An 18,668-nucleotide genomic window follows, 5' to 3' on the forward strand; every position below is an offset into this window, starting at 1 on the left:
ACAGGTGCCAGTAATGAGCTTTTTAGGTCTTCCAGCCACTGGACTTACACATATATTGTTCCACGGTTAATCAATGGTAACTGAATTTGTAATATGTGGCAATGAGATGCAGATTAAGTCAATTTGTTTGGTAAATCATTCCCCTCCTACCCCGCTTATTTGTAATCTGGGATTCAGTCCATATTGCTCTTCAGTGAAGCTAAAAGGAAAGAACTTCTGTGTTCCAAACACCCCATGATAAGGGGTAGGCTTTCACTGGCCGATTTCTTTGCTCCTAGATTATGGTGTTTTCAGTGAGGAGCAGGCGGAAGAGGAAAGAGACACCTTCTCTCCGGACGAATTGGAGCAAAGTCTCCTGTCACTCTCAGACACTGGAAAGGCGACTGTAAGAGGCACAGCCCTCTGGAGACAGCAAGTCTGTGCCCTGGCAAGAATTCGCTTCTTAAAGCTAAAGCATGAGAATCAAACTCTTAGGTCCATGTAAGTGCCAGAGTGTATCTGATCCTATATATGAAAAGCAAAAGCAAACTCAGACTGAATATGCCCCCCAAAAAACTGAAAAAATTTCTCCCTGGTATTTATTTTGTCTGTCAGCACTCAAAACAACTTGCAGATTAAACCGTGAATTCACCGTAAATAACAAGCAGCCGAGAACAACTTTTCAGCTCATAGCACCTTCACGAAGTGACCCCCCCGGCTGTAATATTGTTTCTATCTGCCTGTTATTTTCTGTGGCTTTGCTATTCCACAGGAGACTTTCTTAGAGCTTTGCAAATGAAATGTAATTTGGGGACTTGTTTCTTGTATTCACTTGTGCTCAGGTATTGTAGTAAGGTCACTGTATCAAAAGGTGGTTACTTACTGAGTGAGAAAGTTCTAGCTCTCCATATCAGGAATGTGAGAGTTAATCAGCACGGTCAGGAAACAGCTTGGGCCGGTACTTTGAATATGTGAGAGAAGCAGAATCATGTAAACCCTGCAAACTTCACTGTAATCTCACTTTGCCTTGAGACGCTTTGCTTAATGGTTTGTGTTTAGGGGTGTGTGTTTTTTTCATACCACCCTCCAGGAAGAAGAGTTTAGAAACTATTTTCAACCTATTAAAAAGTTTTTTCAGTTTCCCCTGAAACGAGAGAGGGTTCAAAACAAAGACTTTCTTGTTGTTTTGGTAGGGCAGCTAAACCAGTCTTCCAAGGAGTTTCAGAGACCATGTGTATCTCACCTGGAGAAGGAAGTTACCCCAGATCCTGTACTCTTCTTGCTTTACTTTACTGAGGGACCATGCCTAAGAGATAGGGACCTCAGGTGCAGGAAGGAAAGTGGTCTTCAGGAAGGTAATAAAGGGAAGTGAAAGTTCTTCCTGACCCTTTGCCCTGGGTCCCAAGACTATGTCTCCCTGATGCTTGGCAGATGGGAGCTCTGCTTCCCTCCCAGACACCAACTGACCAAATATAGAGTAGCCCTATTGGACTCACACATGTTTTAAAATTGCTACAGTAGATTCACCAGTCTAGGCAGAGGAGAGACTGTGCATGTGGTTTGGCCCATTGGACTTAGACATCATTTTAATTAGAAATGGGCCAAACCAAAATCATAAATCACCAAACCCCAGATATGTGTCTGGATCTGAACTTTGAGGCCTGAGCACATCTTTGATAATATAATTCTTTATTAAGGCTGAAGCTGATTTGTCCTTTAAAAGGACAATCGCAGTTCTTGAGACTGTATTGTTAGAGCTGGTTGAAAAATTTCCTGCTGACCATTTTTCCATCTGAAAATGCCATTTCATCAGAATCAAAACTTTCCATGGGCACGTGTCAAATTGGATGAAATTTTGTTTTGCGGGGCCAAAAAAACCCCAAAATAAAGCATTTCAAAATGCTCCGCTTTGACATTTTTGGAATGGAACATTTTACTTTTCTCTTTCAGAATGCCCTTTTGTTTTGAAAGTTGATTTTATATTATACTATGATTAATAAGGAAATCAAAAGGAAACATTTACTCCAAAACAACTTTTTGAAAATGTTTTGTGGGAAATTTCAAAATTGAACATTTTGTTCCCATTTGGAATGAAAACAAAATTTGAAATGACTGAATTTCCTGTGAAACAGACATTCTGGTTTACCCCACAGTTCCGCTTATTCTTCTTATTGTTTGAGGGAAAGAAGCAACACCAATGGGATAACATAAGGAGATACTAGGTTCTTAAACAACAGAGCTAATATAGGGAGAAATGAGTCTGATACCAGGTCTGTGAAGGATGGTGGCCCCAGCAGGGTGAAGGGCAACAACTTCTGGGGTCCTGGCTGCCGGGCGCTGAAGTGGCAGCTAGAAGTCGCTCTAACTGGCTCTGTATTTTTCTATAATCTGCCCAGGCAGCCACATGGTCCAGTAGGAATAGGGGGTAGCCATATCAGAAGAATCTCTTGTCACCCACCATAGAAATTTTCAAAGCCCCGCTCTTTCCCCAGGGCTTTGTCGCTTGCCTCTGGACACAGTCCCAAATTCTTACCTGTATGCCATCCTCAGCCTCTTTCCCCCCCCTCTACCTCCTACCATCCTTGCCCATGGCACTTCTCCCCATCTTCTGCTCTGGTTTTGCTCGCTGTCCCTGCAAGCATGGTTTATGCATGGTATGCTCATCAGAGCACTCAGTTGCCTGAAGCTTCTCCTTGCCAGGCACACCTCTGGGTTGAAGAAATGATAGGCAGAGAGCAGGTGCTGTCTTAAAGGTTTGTGATCCTTCCACATCCCTGAGTTGCATGGCTAGACTTTTAGCTCTAAGAAGCCTGCAGGTTTGTCAAAATCAATTGGTATGATGCCAAAAAAATGGTGATAAGAGAGTATAAGCATCTTATTTTGATTTTCTAGCCAACTTGGCACCATGGATTAATAAATGGATGTATATTGTAATTCATCACCTACTCTTCCATTTTAGATTACTGGTGTGTAGTCTTCTTATACTGCCTTGCCTGATCTCCAAGATACTAATTGGTGGAGAAACTGTTGCCGTTACGAGGAAGGTTTCACCTCAGATGTATTTTCTCCAACCTGGACAGCAGCACTACCGAACACGTCACACCAGCTTATTGGTTCTTAACGATACAGGTGAGAAAAATGGAATTAAGAATGTCAATGTTGGAATCTACAACACAGTACATTGTAAGTGTCCTGCTGATTTTTTTTCTTTTGAAGAAACAAATTCATAGATTCATAGATTCTAGGACTGGAAGGGACCTCGAGAGGTCATCGAGTCCAGTCCCCTGCCCGCATGGCAGGACCAAATACTGTCTAGACCATCCCTGTTAGACATTTATCTAACCTACTCTTAAATATCTCCAGAGATGGAGATTCCACAACCTCCCTAGGCAATTTATTCCAGTGTTTAACCACCCTGACAGTTAGGAACTTTTTCCTAATGTCCAACCTAGACCTCCCTTGCTGCTTCTTGTTCTATCCTTAGCGGCTAAGGTGAACAAGTTTTCTCCCTCCTCCTTATGACACCCTTTTAAATACCTGAAAACTGCTATCATGTCCCCTCTCAGTCTTCTCTTTTCCAAACTAAACAAACCCAATTCTTTCAGCCTTCCTTCATAGGTCATGTTCTCAAGACCTTTAATCATTCTTGTTGCTCTTCTTTGGACCCTTTCCAATTTCTCCACATCTTTTTTGAAATGCAGTGCCCAGAACTGGACACAATACTCCAGCTGAGGCCTAACCAGAGCAGAGTAGAGTGGAAGAATGACTTCTCATGTCTTGCTCACAACACACCCGTTAATACATCCCAGAATCATGTTTGCTTTTTTTGCAACAGCATCACACTGTTGACTCATATTTAGCTTGTGGTCCACTATAACCCCTAGATCCCTTTCTGCCGTACTCCTTCCTAGACAGTCTCTTCCCATTCTGTATGTGTGAAACTGATTTTTTCTTCCTAAGTGGAGCACTTTGCATTTGTCTTTGTTAAACTTCATCCTGTTTAACTCAGACCATTTCTCCAATTTGTCCAGATCATTTTGAATTATAACCCTGTCCTTCAAAGCAGTTGCAATCCCTCCCAGTTTGGTATCATCCGCAAACTTAATAAGCGTACTTTCTATGCCAATATCTAAGTCGTTGATGAAGATATTGAACAGAGCCAGTCCCAAAACAGACCCCTGCAGAACCCCACTTGTTATGCCTTTCCAGCAGGATTGGGAACCATTAATAACAACTCTCTGAGTACAGTTATCCAGCCAGTTATGCACCCACCTTATAGTAGCCCCATCTAAATTGTATTTGCCTAGTTTATTGATAAGAATATCATGCAAGACCGTATCAAATGCCTTACTAAAGTCTAGGTATACCACATCCACAGCTTCACCCTTATCCACAAGGCTCGTTATCCTATCAAAGAAAGCTATCAGATTGGTTGAACATGATTTGTTCTTTACAAATCCATGCTGGCTATTCCCTGTCACCTTACCACCTTCCAAGTGTTTGCAGATGATTTCCTTAATTACTTGCTCCATTATCTTCCCTGGCACAGAAGTTAAACTAACTGGTCTGTAGTTTCCTGGGTTGTTTTTATTTCCCTTTTTATAGATGGGCACTATATTTGCCCTTTTCCAGTCTTCTGGAATCTCTCCTGTCTCCCATGATTTTCCACAGATAATAGCTTTGTTTTCTACAAAGTTGCAAAGTATATTCCAGCACTAAATCCTAGAATATCTTAATAGTGATTCCCTGAATAATTCATACAAGATCATTTTATTTATTAGTTTAGACCAGAACAACATTTATTGTTTGCACAGCGCTTTGAAAATGTCAGGTGTTATAATCAGAGTCACTTGTAATCCACTAGTAAATGGCTGTTGCATTTGCCATGATATCCATACCTTGCTGCATGAATCATCTACAGATTTTTTTTTAAATTATGTTTCTAACCCTCATGGTTCTAAAATAAACCTTGGAAAACTGAATCAAGTGTAAGCTGATTCTGGATTGGTTTCCTGCGTCTGCAGAAAGCCTGCACTAATAACTTTGAAAGGTTTGACCGGCCCCATTCATCTCAATGGAATGTCTAGTTGAAAACGGAAATTATGGGGAACTGTGGAGAGCAGACTGAAAGAAAAAAGATGGGCAACAACTCTGCTGATTAATCATTTAATGAATGTTTCAGAATATTTCATTTAATAAAATATTCTGAGATTTCAACTTTTCATTGTGATTTGAGACAAAAAGCAAATTTCAAAATCTCTGAATTTCCATCCTGTAGGAAATTATATTTTTTTACCCTCTTTATTTCTCACCATGCAAACTTCCTGATTACTGTGTGCAGCAAAGTAGTTTTTGCTAAGAAATGCCTTCCTATTAAAAGGTCAGACCAGGCCCCCTTTCAGAAATCCATCACTTGAAAAATGTTAGACATGTAAGCCAAGTGAAATGGAAGAATTTCAAAGAGCTTCTCTCCAGACTTTTAGCTTCCAATAGACCTTATTAAAGTGACATTAGAATTTTACTAGGAATGATCCTAAACCACATAATTCAGATCTGGACACAGGATTTCTCACAGACTAGGGTGTTTGGATGGGATCTTCATTTTGATTTTATCATTCTTGTGCTTTTACTATAAAAGAACTGTCTAAGTTCTGCTTTCTCTAATTTGTTAGGTTCCGACATTGAGGACTTCATCCACGCTGTGAAAAGCCAGAATATAATGTTGGAAGTAGCTAATGGGAAAAACATCTCAGATGATCAAGAATACAATGGGGCTATTAAAGTATCACTTGTAGACAAGGTAACTGAAACTAAGTATATATACCATTCTGTAAAACTTTACAACTCAAAAACCACTGATGGAAAATGTTATGGTTATTTATTATTATTAGAGGTGGATTCAAGCAGCAAACTTTGGTTCTAGCCTTTCCTTTAGCGGGGAGACTTGTTTTTACTTTGGCTCATTATACAGAAATGTTTTCTACAGTGAAATCCAGATCTAGAGCTTACATCCAAACTTTGGCAACATCCAGGTCAAGGGGTTGGTTTATGCTCATCTCTAATTTATATGGTACTATGAATGCACATGATATTTTCTATAATAGTACAAAGAAAAAGGTCTCTGCCTCAAAAAATAGATTAAAGAGGGTTTTGTTAGAAGAGCAATTTGAAGAATAATAAATTTAAAAAAAAATCTTTGGGTTTTAAGCTAGCAAATGTAACAGGTATCATAAAAGTTTCATGGAGCAAGGTCAGCATACAACAATACTAGAGATATGGGGGTTTGAACTGTAAAATCTGGGCCAAATTCTATGCTCGCTTACACTGTTGGAATAAACTGAGGGCAAAATTTAACCCTCTGCTTTTTTCAATCCAATTTCCTCAGCTAGCTAAAGTCTAGTTTTAAGCGTGAAGACTGACTAATCTTTTATTTCTTCAGCATTTCAGATTTTCAATGATGTGCCATGCCAAAAGAATCAATTGCTTTCCAGTGCTTATGAATATCATTAGCAATGCATTACTAAGAACCTTAAATTCCACGAGACATATTCAAGTCTCGACTCGGATACACTCTCTGGTATGTATTTGACATTCTGCCCAAGATTTTCAAAAGTGATTTGTTATTTTGGAAACCTCAATTTTTGGATGCCCAACTTGAGAACCCTTAAAGAATCATAGAATCATAGACTTTAAGGTCAGAAGGGACCATTATGATCATCTAGTCTGACCTCCTGCACAATGCAGGGCACAGAATCTCACCCACCCACTCCTGTATCAAACCTGTGTGTGAGCCATTGAAGTCCTCAAATCATGGTTTAATTCCTCAAATCATGTTGAGCACTCACCCTCTGAAAATTAGGTCTCTTTAAAGGGTCTCAAGGTGAGCACCCAAAAATGGAGGCACCCAGAGCCACCAGTCACTTCTGAAAATCTTGCCACTACATGTCCCTGTGTTCTCTATTTTATATAATTTGAGGTCCCTTTCACCTGTTCTGTTTTCCACGCTAAATGACTCTAGCTCTTTCATTCTCTAGTTCATGCGTACAATAAGTCCCTTCCAGACATTCTTGTCATCATCTTGCCTTTTTGCTGAATTTTCAGTCCGAGCTATTATACATTCCTTGAGATGAGGAGACCCAAACTGTACACATCATTCATTACAAATGCAAACCTGTGTTTTACAGGTGGTAATACCGTTATGTTTTCATAGAAATTAGAGCTAGAAAAGAACTGCTAGGTTATGTTATCCAGACAGTGTGGGACAAGTCTTTAAGTCAAGCCATTCCTATCTCTGCCACAGCCAGTGCCAAATTGTTTCCACCCATACATTTTCTAATGATTTGTCACATCCAGAGAGATGAATGGCCATTCCATCTCTATGTACGTTAGCCTCTCTGCATGGGAAATTTCTGCTGGAGTGTGTGTGGATTCTAGGGAGCGGGGGAAGGTAATTATTTCTCAAGAGATGAGTTCTTCCAGTCCCCTAATCATTTTTATTCTTCTCTGAATTTGTTTCAATTTGTCTCCATCCCCCTATATTGTGGCTTCCAGAATTGAATGCAATATTGCAGGGTCAGTCTGTAGAGAAGTGGCATTGGCTGTCACCTCTCTGGGTGCCTTACAAAAAGGGGTGCTTTGAGGTTGCATAGACATGATGTCTCTGCAGATGCAATTTCAAGCCAGACGTTTGTAAAGCAACTAGGATGCTCTTGTTTCTTCTGCTGTATGTTGACATTATTTAAAATCTGTTCTATTATTATTATTTATAGGCATTACATAAGCACCCACGGCCATTATATGAAAGCATATTGCCATTTTTTCTTACTGTCTTTTAGATGCTAACTGAGCACGAATTGAGATTACTTTGGCATTCCATTATTTTCATGTCTGTTTTAGCTTCTGGTTTTGCACCTCACTTTGCAATGAGCAGCATAGGTGATTACAAGGTAAGAATGGATACTTGGGGTCGGTAAAAGCAAATGTCATATCTGCTGTGTTTCTTGTCTTTAACAATAGATCGTTGCTTTTTCACATCTTGTAAAGATCGGGTGAGAAATCCAGCCATGTCAGTGTTGGTTCCCAATTGGGAAAACGTGTGTGTGTGTGTGTGTATTTTTATTTTTTAATATCTGTTTTTCCGAAATGTATTTCCCATTCCATCTCATTTAGTGTAACTGTTTGACAATTGAGTGAATGCCTTCTCTTTCCTTTCCTAGATAAAAGCTCACTCCCAGCTGTGGACTTCAGGCATGCTCCCTTCAGCATATTGGTGTGGCCAGGCTCTGGTAGACATTCCTCTCTGCTGTGTTCTTCTCTTCACAATGACTGGGATTATGTTTTTAATTAGTTATCAAGCTAGTCTGACTCCTGGATTATTAGCCTTACCTTTGGTAAATTTCCTTTTCATAAACTATGTGGAAAATTCATCTTCAACAATAAAATAACGGGGGGAAATTGAGGTCTGACTTTTAAAAAATGTTCTCCAAATACTCTAGGCTCTTACATATCCTTCACCATCCTGGTATTGAAGCACCTGTTTTCTATTCTGAATTTTGGGGGGCTTGAAAGATCTGTGTTGAAATCTTCATTAATGGACATAGCAAGTGCTGACCTTTAGAGAAAGGTTTCACACCCTAAGAAATCCGTGCCACCTCATTTTGTCAGTTGTCAAATTGCCTGTCTTTTTCTGGAGAATCTCAATACTAGAATTACAGCAAGGCTGTTGTACAAGAGCACTGTGCTGTGTCAGGATAGCTGGAGGGAGAAATGTGCCCATCACCTGGCTATCTATGCCTGATTTTTCACTGCACATTACCATAAGTTCGTCACTTTATTCAGGACAAAATTCAACATACATGTTCAGAAGGGAGAAATAGCTGTCCAGTCTTAGCATGTTATTGGGTTTTCAGTTTGCAAGGAAGCTGTGTTCACTACAGCAGCATCCTTTCTCAGCTCCAATTCCACTTTGGTTAGGGTTAGGTAGCACCAATGTTCCATCAAAAATGTCTGTGATACCATTTTTATCCTCTAAATTTGTGTTACTTATTGTGTGTGTTGGCATGATGCTCATTCTGATTCTCTCCATTCAGGTTGTGTCTATATTTGGCTACGCAGCATCCATTGTCGTCCTCACTTATGTGATCTCTTTTGCTTTTCGCAAAAGGAAAAGCTACAGTGACCTTTGGGCTTTTATCTTTATATTTGTAAGTATATATGGTTCGGGGGGGGGAGATCATAGTGTCGTTGAAGATTGGATTTTATCATCGTGACAATTACAGATGGATCAAGCAGAAAAAATTCAGAGGACATAAGTGGGGTTTTCATCCTGGAGTTTTGTTCAGCTTGTCATAAGGATAGGTGCCAATTTCAAAATTTGGACCTGGATCTCACTTTGGATTTCAGATTCAGAGGTTCAGAGGAGCTCCTGCTTCCCACTTGCCTAGCATCTGAGCAGGACATTCCATAACTGCTAAGACACCTGCAGTTGTAGCATGCTCAATGGGGCAATGCTCTCGAGCTGATATCTTCAGAGAAGCAAAATGACATGTATATAATTTTCTCTTAAAGTGGACTAATGGGTGTGTTGCTTTTTTTATTGTGGCTTTCTAGGTTTCGTTTGTGCTTAATGGGATTTATTATATAGCCCGTGTGAACTTCGTCACGACCATCCTCACTGCCTTGATTCCTATCTATACGTTAGCTGGCTGTATAAGAATAATTGTGCAGGTGCGTGCGGAACATAACAAACTCCAGCTATAATAAACTTTTTTCTAGTTTTAATTTGAAAAAGTTGAAACCAAACCTAAAAAAAACCCAAGGAGGTCGGACGAGTTGTTTGTAGCACACTGCCAGGTGCAGTCTTGCTAGATATGTACCATGACCTGACACCTTGGGTTAAAATTTCACACCAGTGCCGTGATTCCTACCAATAATAGTTACCAGAATTCCCAACTGTACTGCATGATGAAATGCCACTTTGCATCTACAGAAAACTACCTGCATGACGAAATATTGATCCAAACAGCATATGATAGATGCAGCACTGCAGCTATTCACTGGGAAGATGGAACTAAATATGCAGGCCAAATTCTAAGCAGTGCTGAGCATCTTTAATTCCCCTTGACTGCAGTGGGACTATTCCTCTCTTTGGAATTGGCTCTGTGGTTGTATTTTGTATCTCTGAGCACTCTCCCCAAATGTAAGCCCTATGCCAGTGACTGTAGTGGACTGGTGAAGGTCTGGTGCAGAGGAAACAAGAAGATGAAGGCAAGGAGGCAGCTGGCTAAGGAGCTGCACTGGTTGTTTTCCAAGGGGTCAATATGGAAGTGGAGTACGTGAGGGACTGTAATGAGAGGAAGGGAGAGAGCCAGAAATCAACGTGGAAGAGGAAGGTGGATGGGGAGGAGTCAGGGAGGCAGTAAGTCACATCTACCTGGAGAAGAATGAGGCAGGAGGAGAAGTGAGATTGGAAAAGGGTTGAAAATAGCAGGAGAGGAGAAATCTAGTGGCTCTATGATGGTCCTTTGGAGGTGACGCTGGGCAAGGGCTGTGGGAAGAGTGCCACCATCAGAGAGGGCAGCTGCAGACAGAGATGGAGGGAGGTAAAGGACCTGTGGATGGTGGACATTCCAGAGAGATCAGGGGAGAGAGGGTAAACTGGGGATGGGGGGAAGTTAGAGGTGAAGAGACTGGCAGAGCGGATGGAGGTGATGGCAGCAAATGGTGGGATGAAGGGAAAAGCAAGACTTGGGGAAAGGTTGCCGGATGCAAGAAAAAGAAGGCAAAGGAGCAGTGGAAAGTAGGATGAGGGTCTACAGGGGGTAAGAAAAGGTAGGAGATGGATGTGGGAGGGAGAAGGGAGAACATAGCGGTGGTGAGAGGAAAACAGGAAGCAAGGGGGTTAAGATGGAAGAGCAGATGGAGGATGTGGTGGAAGCGGGAGGTTCAGGGATGCATCACCTCAATCTCTCATTGAGTTATAGGAGTGAGTCCAATCATGCCAAACCAATGAAGTGCCAAGTAATTGTGCAGCCAAATGATAAACTGTAAAGTCCCTTTGAAACAGAGGTCTAGGAAGGTCCCATACACTCTCTAACAATGCCATAAGCATTGCGGTGAGCTTATATGTGTTTAAACACAGAGAGAGATACATTCAATCTTATCTTACATTCAAAGGATGTAGGTTTTCACTTTTACTCTACACTGAAAAATGTTGCTGTTTCTAATCTATAAATTGTTTTATCCTTATGCAGGTGTCGTCAGACTATGAATTTTCCTACTGGGTAGAAGATGAAGAAATGATGCTGAGCAGAGTACACTTGCTAGCTAGCCTGGCAGTAAGAACCAATTTCCATTTCTAAGATGATGTGAAGTTTTCCTGTTTTCAACGCCCGCCTCTTGCTTAATGGAGTTTCGTTGCAGAAAATTTCTCACACTGCTGCTCTGAGATTTAAAAAAAGAAAAGAAAAAAGATTCTGCCCAGTCCTGTGATGTGCTGAGCCCTTTCAACCCCCCATTGACTTCAGGGGGAATTGAGAGGGCTCAACATCTCACTGGTAAGGAGGGGCCATCCATTCCAGCTACCTGAGGGGGGACAGTACAAGTGTTACCTTCACAGCATGTTTTGTGTGGGCGTGTGAGGACCCTTGTGCATCTGCCACTCCCTGAAGGCTCTCCCCACACTCCTGCATCATAGAATCATAGAAGATTAGGGTTGGAAGAGACCTCAGGAGATCATCTAATCCACCCCCCTGCTCAAAACAGGACCAATCCTCAACTAAATCATCCCAGCCAGGGCTTTGTCAAGCCGGGCCTTAAAAATCTCCAAGGCTGGAGATTCCACCACTTCCCTAGGGAACTCATTCCAGTGCTTCGCCACCCTCCTAGTGAAATAGTGTTTCCTAATATCCAACCTAGACCTCCCCCCTGCCCCCCGCAACTTGAGGACATTGCTCCTTGTTCTATCATCTGCCACCACTAAGAACAGCTGTGCTCCATCCTCTTTGGAACCCCCCTTCAGGTAGTTGAAGGCTGCTATCAAATCCCCCCTCACTCTTCTCTTCTGCAGACTAAACAAGCTCAGTTCCCTCAGCCTCTCCTCGTATGTCATGTGCCCCAGCCCCCTGATCATTTTCGTTGTCTCCAATTTGTCCACATCCTTTCTGTAGTGGGGAGCCCAAAACTGGATGCAACACTCCAGGTGTGGCCTCACCAGTGCCGAATAAAGGGGAATAATCACTTCCCACAATGCAGCCCAATATGCCATTAGCCTTCTTGGCAACAAGGGCACACTGCTGACTCATATCCAGCTTCTCATCTACTGTAATCCCCAGGTCCTTTTCTGCAGAACTGCTGCTTAGCCAGTCAGTCCCCAGCCTGTAGCAGTGCATGGGATTCTTCCATCCTAAGTGCAGGACTCTGCACTTCTCCTTGTTGAACCTCATCAGATTTCTTTTGGCCCAATCCTCCAATTTGTTTAGGTCACTCTGGACTCTATCCCTACCCTCCAGCATATCTACCTCTCCCCCCAGCTTAGTGTCATCTGCAAACTTGCTGAGGGTGCAATCCATCCCATCATCCAGATCATTAATAAAGATGTCGAACAAAAATACATAGCATCCTTCTCCTCCCTTCTTCCCACCACTATCTCCATTTCCCTATCCTTGCTATCTTGGTAGAACTGATTTCACCTCCCAAGTGAGTGCCTTAACCACTGAGCTATAATCCATCCTCGCTCTCTCTGGCAAGACAACAGAGTCAACATCAGAGCCAGTCTTAGATCTGGGTTGTTCCTGCTCTGTCCTGTGTGCCGATCGCTAGGCCATGCCTCTGGTTTTTTTTGCACTCCGTTTATCTTCACAGGGGATGCTAAAATCTCAAAAGAAGTATTTGGGTGAAATCCCTGGCTCCACTGAAGTAAATCGGAGTTTCGCCGTTGACGTCAATGGATTCAGGCATTTCACCCATTGTCTTTTGCTTGTTTTCCAGCCGTACCTGCACTGTATTATTTTTATTTTCATTCTGCGATGTCTGGAGTGGAAATACGGAAGAAAAACTACAAGAGAGGATCCAATCTTCAGGTCTGTGCAAAACAGAATTTATACAAATTGAATTGAACCTCAGGCTGAATAGATCAGGTGTTCATGACACAGGAGCTACATGTGGAAATCTGCCTCTGTACCATATGCTTCAAGGACGCTGAGTTTGGTTTCTTTTCTCTGTAGAATTTCTCCAAGGAAAGAGATGTTCCACCAAAACCCTGAAGAGTCTGAAGGGGAAGATGAAGATGTTCAAGCTGAAAGAATGAAAGCCAGGAGCCTGATGACCTGTCAGAACCAGGAAGAGGTAAAAATGAATAAGGAGAATGTGCATCCAACATGAAATCATAGAATCATCGAAATGTAGGACTGGTAGGGACCTCAATAGGTCATCTAGTCCAGTCCCCTGTGCTTAAGGCAGGACTGTGTAATAACTAGACCATTCCTGACAGGTGTTTGTCTAACCTGTTCTTTAAAACCTCCAATGACAGAGATTTCACGGCCTCCCTAGGCAATTTGTTCCAGTGCTTAACTACCCTGACACGTAGGAAGTTTTTCCTAATGTCCAACCTAAATAATGACAATTCATTAGTTGGGTAGAGGCATACTGCACATCTCCCCACATTAGCCTGCCGATTTCTATCAAACCTGACCTATGGAATGAGATGGGTGTTTAATCTCTGGTGCTCCTCCATCTCTCTATTCAGATTGCCAATATTAAAGCAAATAGTAATGATTGGCTTTGTGATATAGACACCTGAATACTGGGGGCCACATTCTGATTTCATTTATGCTGGTGGCTCTTTTAAATTTTGCAGACTTCTGTAATAAAACATTTGCTGATGTCGCTGTAAACTACAGCGTACTGCATAGACTTTAAATCTGATTTGTCTTCACCAGGCCTTCATTCTGATCCACCAAAGGCACAGTGCAGTTCAATGATAACTTTTTATATATTTCATTTTGCAGTAGAATCATCCATTTCTGCTTTGTGCTTATGCTATGTGAGTCTTCCTTGTCTTCACCCTAGAGCCAGAGCACAAAGGAGCTGCTTAAGCTTACTCAAGATTTTTTATGCAAAGATACCTCCTGGTCATGGGGAAAACACAAGCTAAAGGGAGTTTCTCACGTATTAGCTATTTTCCTCTGGCTGATGTCACTGGCAGGGAGAAGAGATGGTGGCTCCATCCTACTGCCAGATAGGAAGAGCAGGTCAGCCTGTGAATTGGCAGAGTCTGGGCAGCACCTCAAGCTGCTTCATGCTTAAAGCTGGCCCTGGACACTGGAAAACACTTAACAGGCTCTCGGTGTCACAAGCAGAGCTAGTCAGGAAATGGGATTTTTTGCAGAAAACAACAGTTTTCATCCAAAAAACAAAAATTATTTGGTTTGCACTTTTCCAATGAAAAATTGAAAATATTCAAGGAATTCAGACCCTTTCTATGAACGTTTTAATTAATTGGAAAGCCCAACTTGCCATCAAAAAGAAGTTTCGATGGAAAATTTTCAACCAGCCATAGTCACAAGCAGGAAAAGGGGATCCCTTCCCAAGAAAAAATGTGCATTTCTGCCAGAAAATCATTCCAGCAGAAAATTCCCAAATGGTTCTAGTCACAAGTGATGTCCATAAGTGATTTTTCAGCAACAAGGCCACCAACCACAGAAACCTCAGAAACCCCCAACTTTTTCTTACCACGGGCATTTTCAGAGCTGGGTGTTGAGCAATAGATAGTTGCTTCTCAAATTGTGCTTAATAAATCCACAAGTCCACATAGATAACAATAGTCAACTGTCAATTTTAAAATGTCAGCAGAGGAAGGAAATGAGGAAGGTTTGTGATACCAAATGAGTTCTAAGGAACAGTTTTCTCAATCATCTTTCATTCAGTTCCCAGATTGGGCCATATCTACTACATCCATATTTTTGATCAAAGTGATGGTGGTTTGCTTTTGTTCCACAGAGACCAATCCTTAGCATCAACAGTCTACGCAAGGAATACAAAGACAAGAAGGCCAGCTCCATTTTTAAGAAAAGGAAGAAAGTCGCCACAAAAAATGTCTCCTTTTGCGTTAAAAAAGGTCAGAACAAACAGGTGTATCACTAGAGGTTTTACAAACAATGTTATGCATTTTGTTTAATAGAATATTTAGATCTTGGGAAAGTTACTGGATTAACGTCACTGGTGACTGGAGTCTTCTATTTATCAGCGGCACCAAGCATGACAAATCAAGAAATTTTGGGTAGAGGCTTGTTGCAAGTGTCCTCACGTTACCTGGCTAATTTTTCTCAAACCTAACCTATGGAATTAGATGGGTGTGTAATCTCTGGCGCTCCTCCATCTCTCTGTTAAGATTGCCAATATTTATGTAAATAGTAATGGCTGATTTTCTGATACAGACACCTCAATACTGGAGGCCATATTCTGATTTCATTTTTGCTGGTGAGTCTTTTAAATTTTGTAGACTTCTCCAGACATATGCAGGTATAACTGTGACTGGAATCTGATCATAGGGATTTGACTGGCACTATCAGCTGAGTTCACATTGGCCACTGAACATGCATCAGATGGTAGAGAACTTCAGTCACTACTAGCCGAGGTGGGATTTAAATCAGTGACTCAGGAATGCTGCTCTATCTCATCACCAGTTCAGAGATCTGAGTACATATTTGTACCACCAGCACAAATGGCAGACCATCAAGTGTATCAGTTTCAGGAAACATAAAAGCCTTCTGCACTGTATTCCAAAACATTTGCATGGGACACTAGTCCTGTAAAGAAAAACAGCTGCAATTCTTTACAAAAATGTCAGATTTCCCTGGTTCTGTTCCCTCTCTCTTGTAGTGATGCACAGTTGTTGGCAGTTCCAGTAGATGGTACTTATCTGTCCATTTTATTCTAGGTGAGGTTTTTGGGCTACTTGGACCCAATGGGGCTGGCAAAAGCACTACTCTAAAGGTGATCATTGGAGACACGTCCCTAACTGCTGGACAGGTAGGAGAAACCTGGGAAAGAGGAGAAGGAGCATTGTCTATTCTGAAAGCTGAAAACTCCAGGATTATATCCTGGTCCTATTGACATCAATGGGAGTATATCTATTGACTTCAATAGGTATATCTACACTGCATCTAGAAGCGAGCCTCCCAGCCCACGCCCACAGACTCATGCTCATGGGACTCAAGCTAGAATATTAAAAGAAGCCGGGAGGTTGCCTGAGTTCCAGCCTGAGTTGCAACATCAAAATAACGCCTACAGGCTATTGTTAAATTGGGAAGCTCGCTCCCAGATGCAATGTACACATACCCAACTGGACCAGGATTTCACCCGAAGAGTTCAAAACTTACAATAAACTACAATTCGTTTGCAATAATGACATCAAAGTTGTGCAGCCTTAGTTTCCAAACATTGTCTTACACAGAGGGAAAAGCTTGACTTGTTGGATTTGGGTGCTGCAGGCTAATTGCTACAGTTCTGAGGTGTGTTCATTCATGTTTAATCATTTTTGTTGGTCTTCTCTGGACTTTCTCCAATTTGTCCACATCCTGGACCTGCTAATACAGTACAATCTGAGTCAACAATGTAACACTGTTGCAGAAAAAGCAAATATCTTTCAGGGATGTATTAGCAAGAATGTTTAAGCAAGACATGAGAAGTAATTTTTCCGCTCTACTCCGTGCTGATTAGGCCTCAACTGGAGTATTGTGTCCAGTTCTGGGCACCACATTTCAGGAAAGATGTGGACAAATGGGAGAAAGTCCAGAGAAGAGCAACAAAAATGATGAACGGTCTAGAAAACATGACCTATGAAGGAAAATTGAAAAATTTGGATTTGTTTAGTCTGGAGAAGAGAAGACTGAGAGGGGACGTAACAGTTTTCAAATACATAAAAGGTTGTTACAAGGAGGAGGGAGAAAAATTGTTCTCCTTAACCTCTGAGGACAGGACAAGAAGCAATGGGCTTCAATTGCAGCAAGGGAGGTTTAGGTTGGACATTAGGAAAAACTTCCTGTCAGGGTGGTTAAGCACTGGAATAAATTGTCTAGGGAGGTTGTGGAATTTTCATCATTGGGGATTTTTAAGAGCAAGTTGGACAAACACCTCTCAGGGATGGTCTAGATCAGGGGTCGGCAACCTTTGGCACATGGCTCGCGAGGGTAAGCACCCTGGTGGGCCGGGCCGGTTTGTTTACCTGCCGCGTCCGCAGGTTCGGCCGATCGTGGCTCCCATTGGCCTGATTCGCCGCTCCTGGCCAATGGGGGCTGCGGGAAGCAGCGCGGGCCGAGGGATTTGCTGGCTGCCGCTTCCAGCAGCTCCCATTGGCCTGCAGTGGTGAACTGGGCCAGTGGGAGCCGCGATCGGCAGGTAAACAAACCGGCCAGGCCCGCCAGGGTGCTTACCCTGGCGAGGCGCGTGCCAAAGGTTGCCGACCGCTAGTCTAGATAATACTTAATACTGCCATGAGTGCAGGGAACTGGATGAGATGACCTCTCGAGGTCCCTTTCATGAACATTGTAAATAATTCCTTCCTATTAGCTTACCCCTAATTTTATTGCCCCATTCCTTTCACTCCTTCCTCACAGCATTACAAAAAGGAGACTGCATTTTACCTCTTTTCCCTGTTTCCCTTTCCCTGTTTTGACTCTATTGAAGTAGTGGGGCCATATTAGAGCTGAAACCTGCAGAGCCCTCAGCTGGGCCCTTGGTGAGGTCTGCAGGATTCCATGTTGAAGAAGAGTTTTTAAACAGTGTGAAGAAACACTTGTATCTCAGAGCCCAGAATAAACCAATTGTTTGTGCAGGTGGTGATGAAGGGGGCAGATGCAGCTGCTTCTCAACCAGAAGAGGACACAACCGACTTTCTAGGGTACTGCCCTCAGGAGAACCCTCTCTGGCCAAATCTTACTGTTCAGGAACATCTGGAGGTTTATGCTGCTGTGAAAGGGATGAGGAAAGAAGATGCTGCTGTTACTATCAAACGGTACAGAAATAAAACGATTCCAGCCTCCATGGGGGTGTGGAGGGATGTACATTGTGTTTAATCACCTTTAGCGACCTCTGCGCCCATGTTGTCTAAAGCTGTTTCTGGTCCAGCTCCTTTATCATATTTGTGTACCTATGAAATAGAAGAAAATGTGGAGCTCTTTCCCTCCTTGCTCAGGTTAAATGAGATGAGAGCAGGGAACATTTAAAAAATCCCTGTAAGGCATTTCATTGGGCACATAGGACCCAGCTGCGAAAGCTGGAGTTTGCCTGATCACTTGTCTTTTGGCCACTGGAATGGGAACGACTAATGTGGAAAATGGCAAAAATATTTTTGAACTTAGCAAAAAACAGAGAGGTTTTCTAATGACTATACAGGAAAATAGGAATTTCAGGGGTTTTCACATTTTAGAATGTCAAGGTTTTGAAATGTCATAGTGAAAAATCGGGAAGGTGGTTGTTTTTGTTTTTAACTAGTATCAGTTTGTTATTGTTGTTATAAGTTGGTATTATTTGTACTGTAGGAGGGTCCAGGAACCCCAGGACCAGGGCTTGCTAGTGTTGTAGGGTACGCACAACATGTGTTTTAATTTCCAAGACACACCAAGTGTCTGTGACAAATAGGGGACACGGGAGGAAGGATAGCTGGGTGGATGGTTTTGAGCCAATTACAT

The 18,668-nt window shown here is 42.2% G+C and overlaps 1 protein-coding gene across 1 annotated transcript in view; it reads left to right on the forward strand.

The window, feature by feature from the left end:
• The window catches only part of LOC128847859 (uncharacterized), a 125,894-nt gene that overhangs the window by 97,703 nt on the left and 9,523 nt on the right, over window positions 1-18,668 (forward strand). The window contains exons 58-71 of the mRNA XM_054047584.1: window positions 279-480; window positions 2,939-3,108; window positions 5,652-5,779; window positions 6,419-6,556; window positions 7,815-7,925; window positions 8,196-8,369; window positions 9,069-9,182; window positions 9,589-9,705; window positions 11,232-11,315; window positions 12,967-13,058; window positions 13,203-13,323; window positions 14,977-15,094; window positions 15,917-16,008; window positions 17,814-17,992. Of these exons, the coding sequence (XP_053903559.1) occupies window positions 279-480; window positions 2,939-3,108; window positions 5,652-5,779; window positions 6,419-6,556; window positions 7,815-7,925; window positions 8,196-8,369; window positions 9,069-9,182; window positions 9,589-9,705; window positions 11,232-11,315; window positions 12,967-13,058; window positions 13,203-13,323; window positions 14,977-15,094; window positions 15,917-16,008; window positions 17,814-17,992 (1,840 nt within the window). The remainder of the gene's footprint in view (window positions 1-278; window positions 481-2,938; window positions 3,109-5,651; window positions 5,780-6,418; window positions 6,557-7,814; window positions 7,926-8,195; window positions 8,370-9,068; window positions 9,183-9,588; window positions 9,706-11,231; window positions 11,316-12,966; window positions 13,059-13,202; window positions 13,324-14,976; window positions 15,095-15,916; window positions 16,009-17,813; window positions 17,993-18,668) is intronic.

This window comes from Malaclemys terrapin, chromosome 13 (assembly GCF_027887155.1).
Source record: "Malaclemys terrapin pileata isolate rMalTer1 chromosome 13, rMalTer1.hap1, whole genome shotgun sequence".
Taxonomy (NCBI): domain Eukaryota; kingdom Metazoa; phylum Chordata; order Testudines; family Emydidae; genus Malaclemys; species Malaclemys terrapin.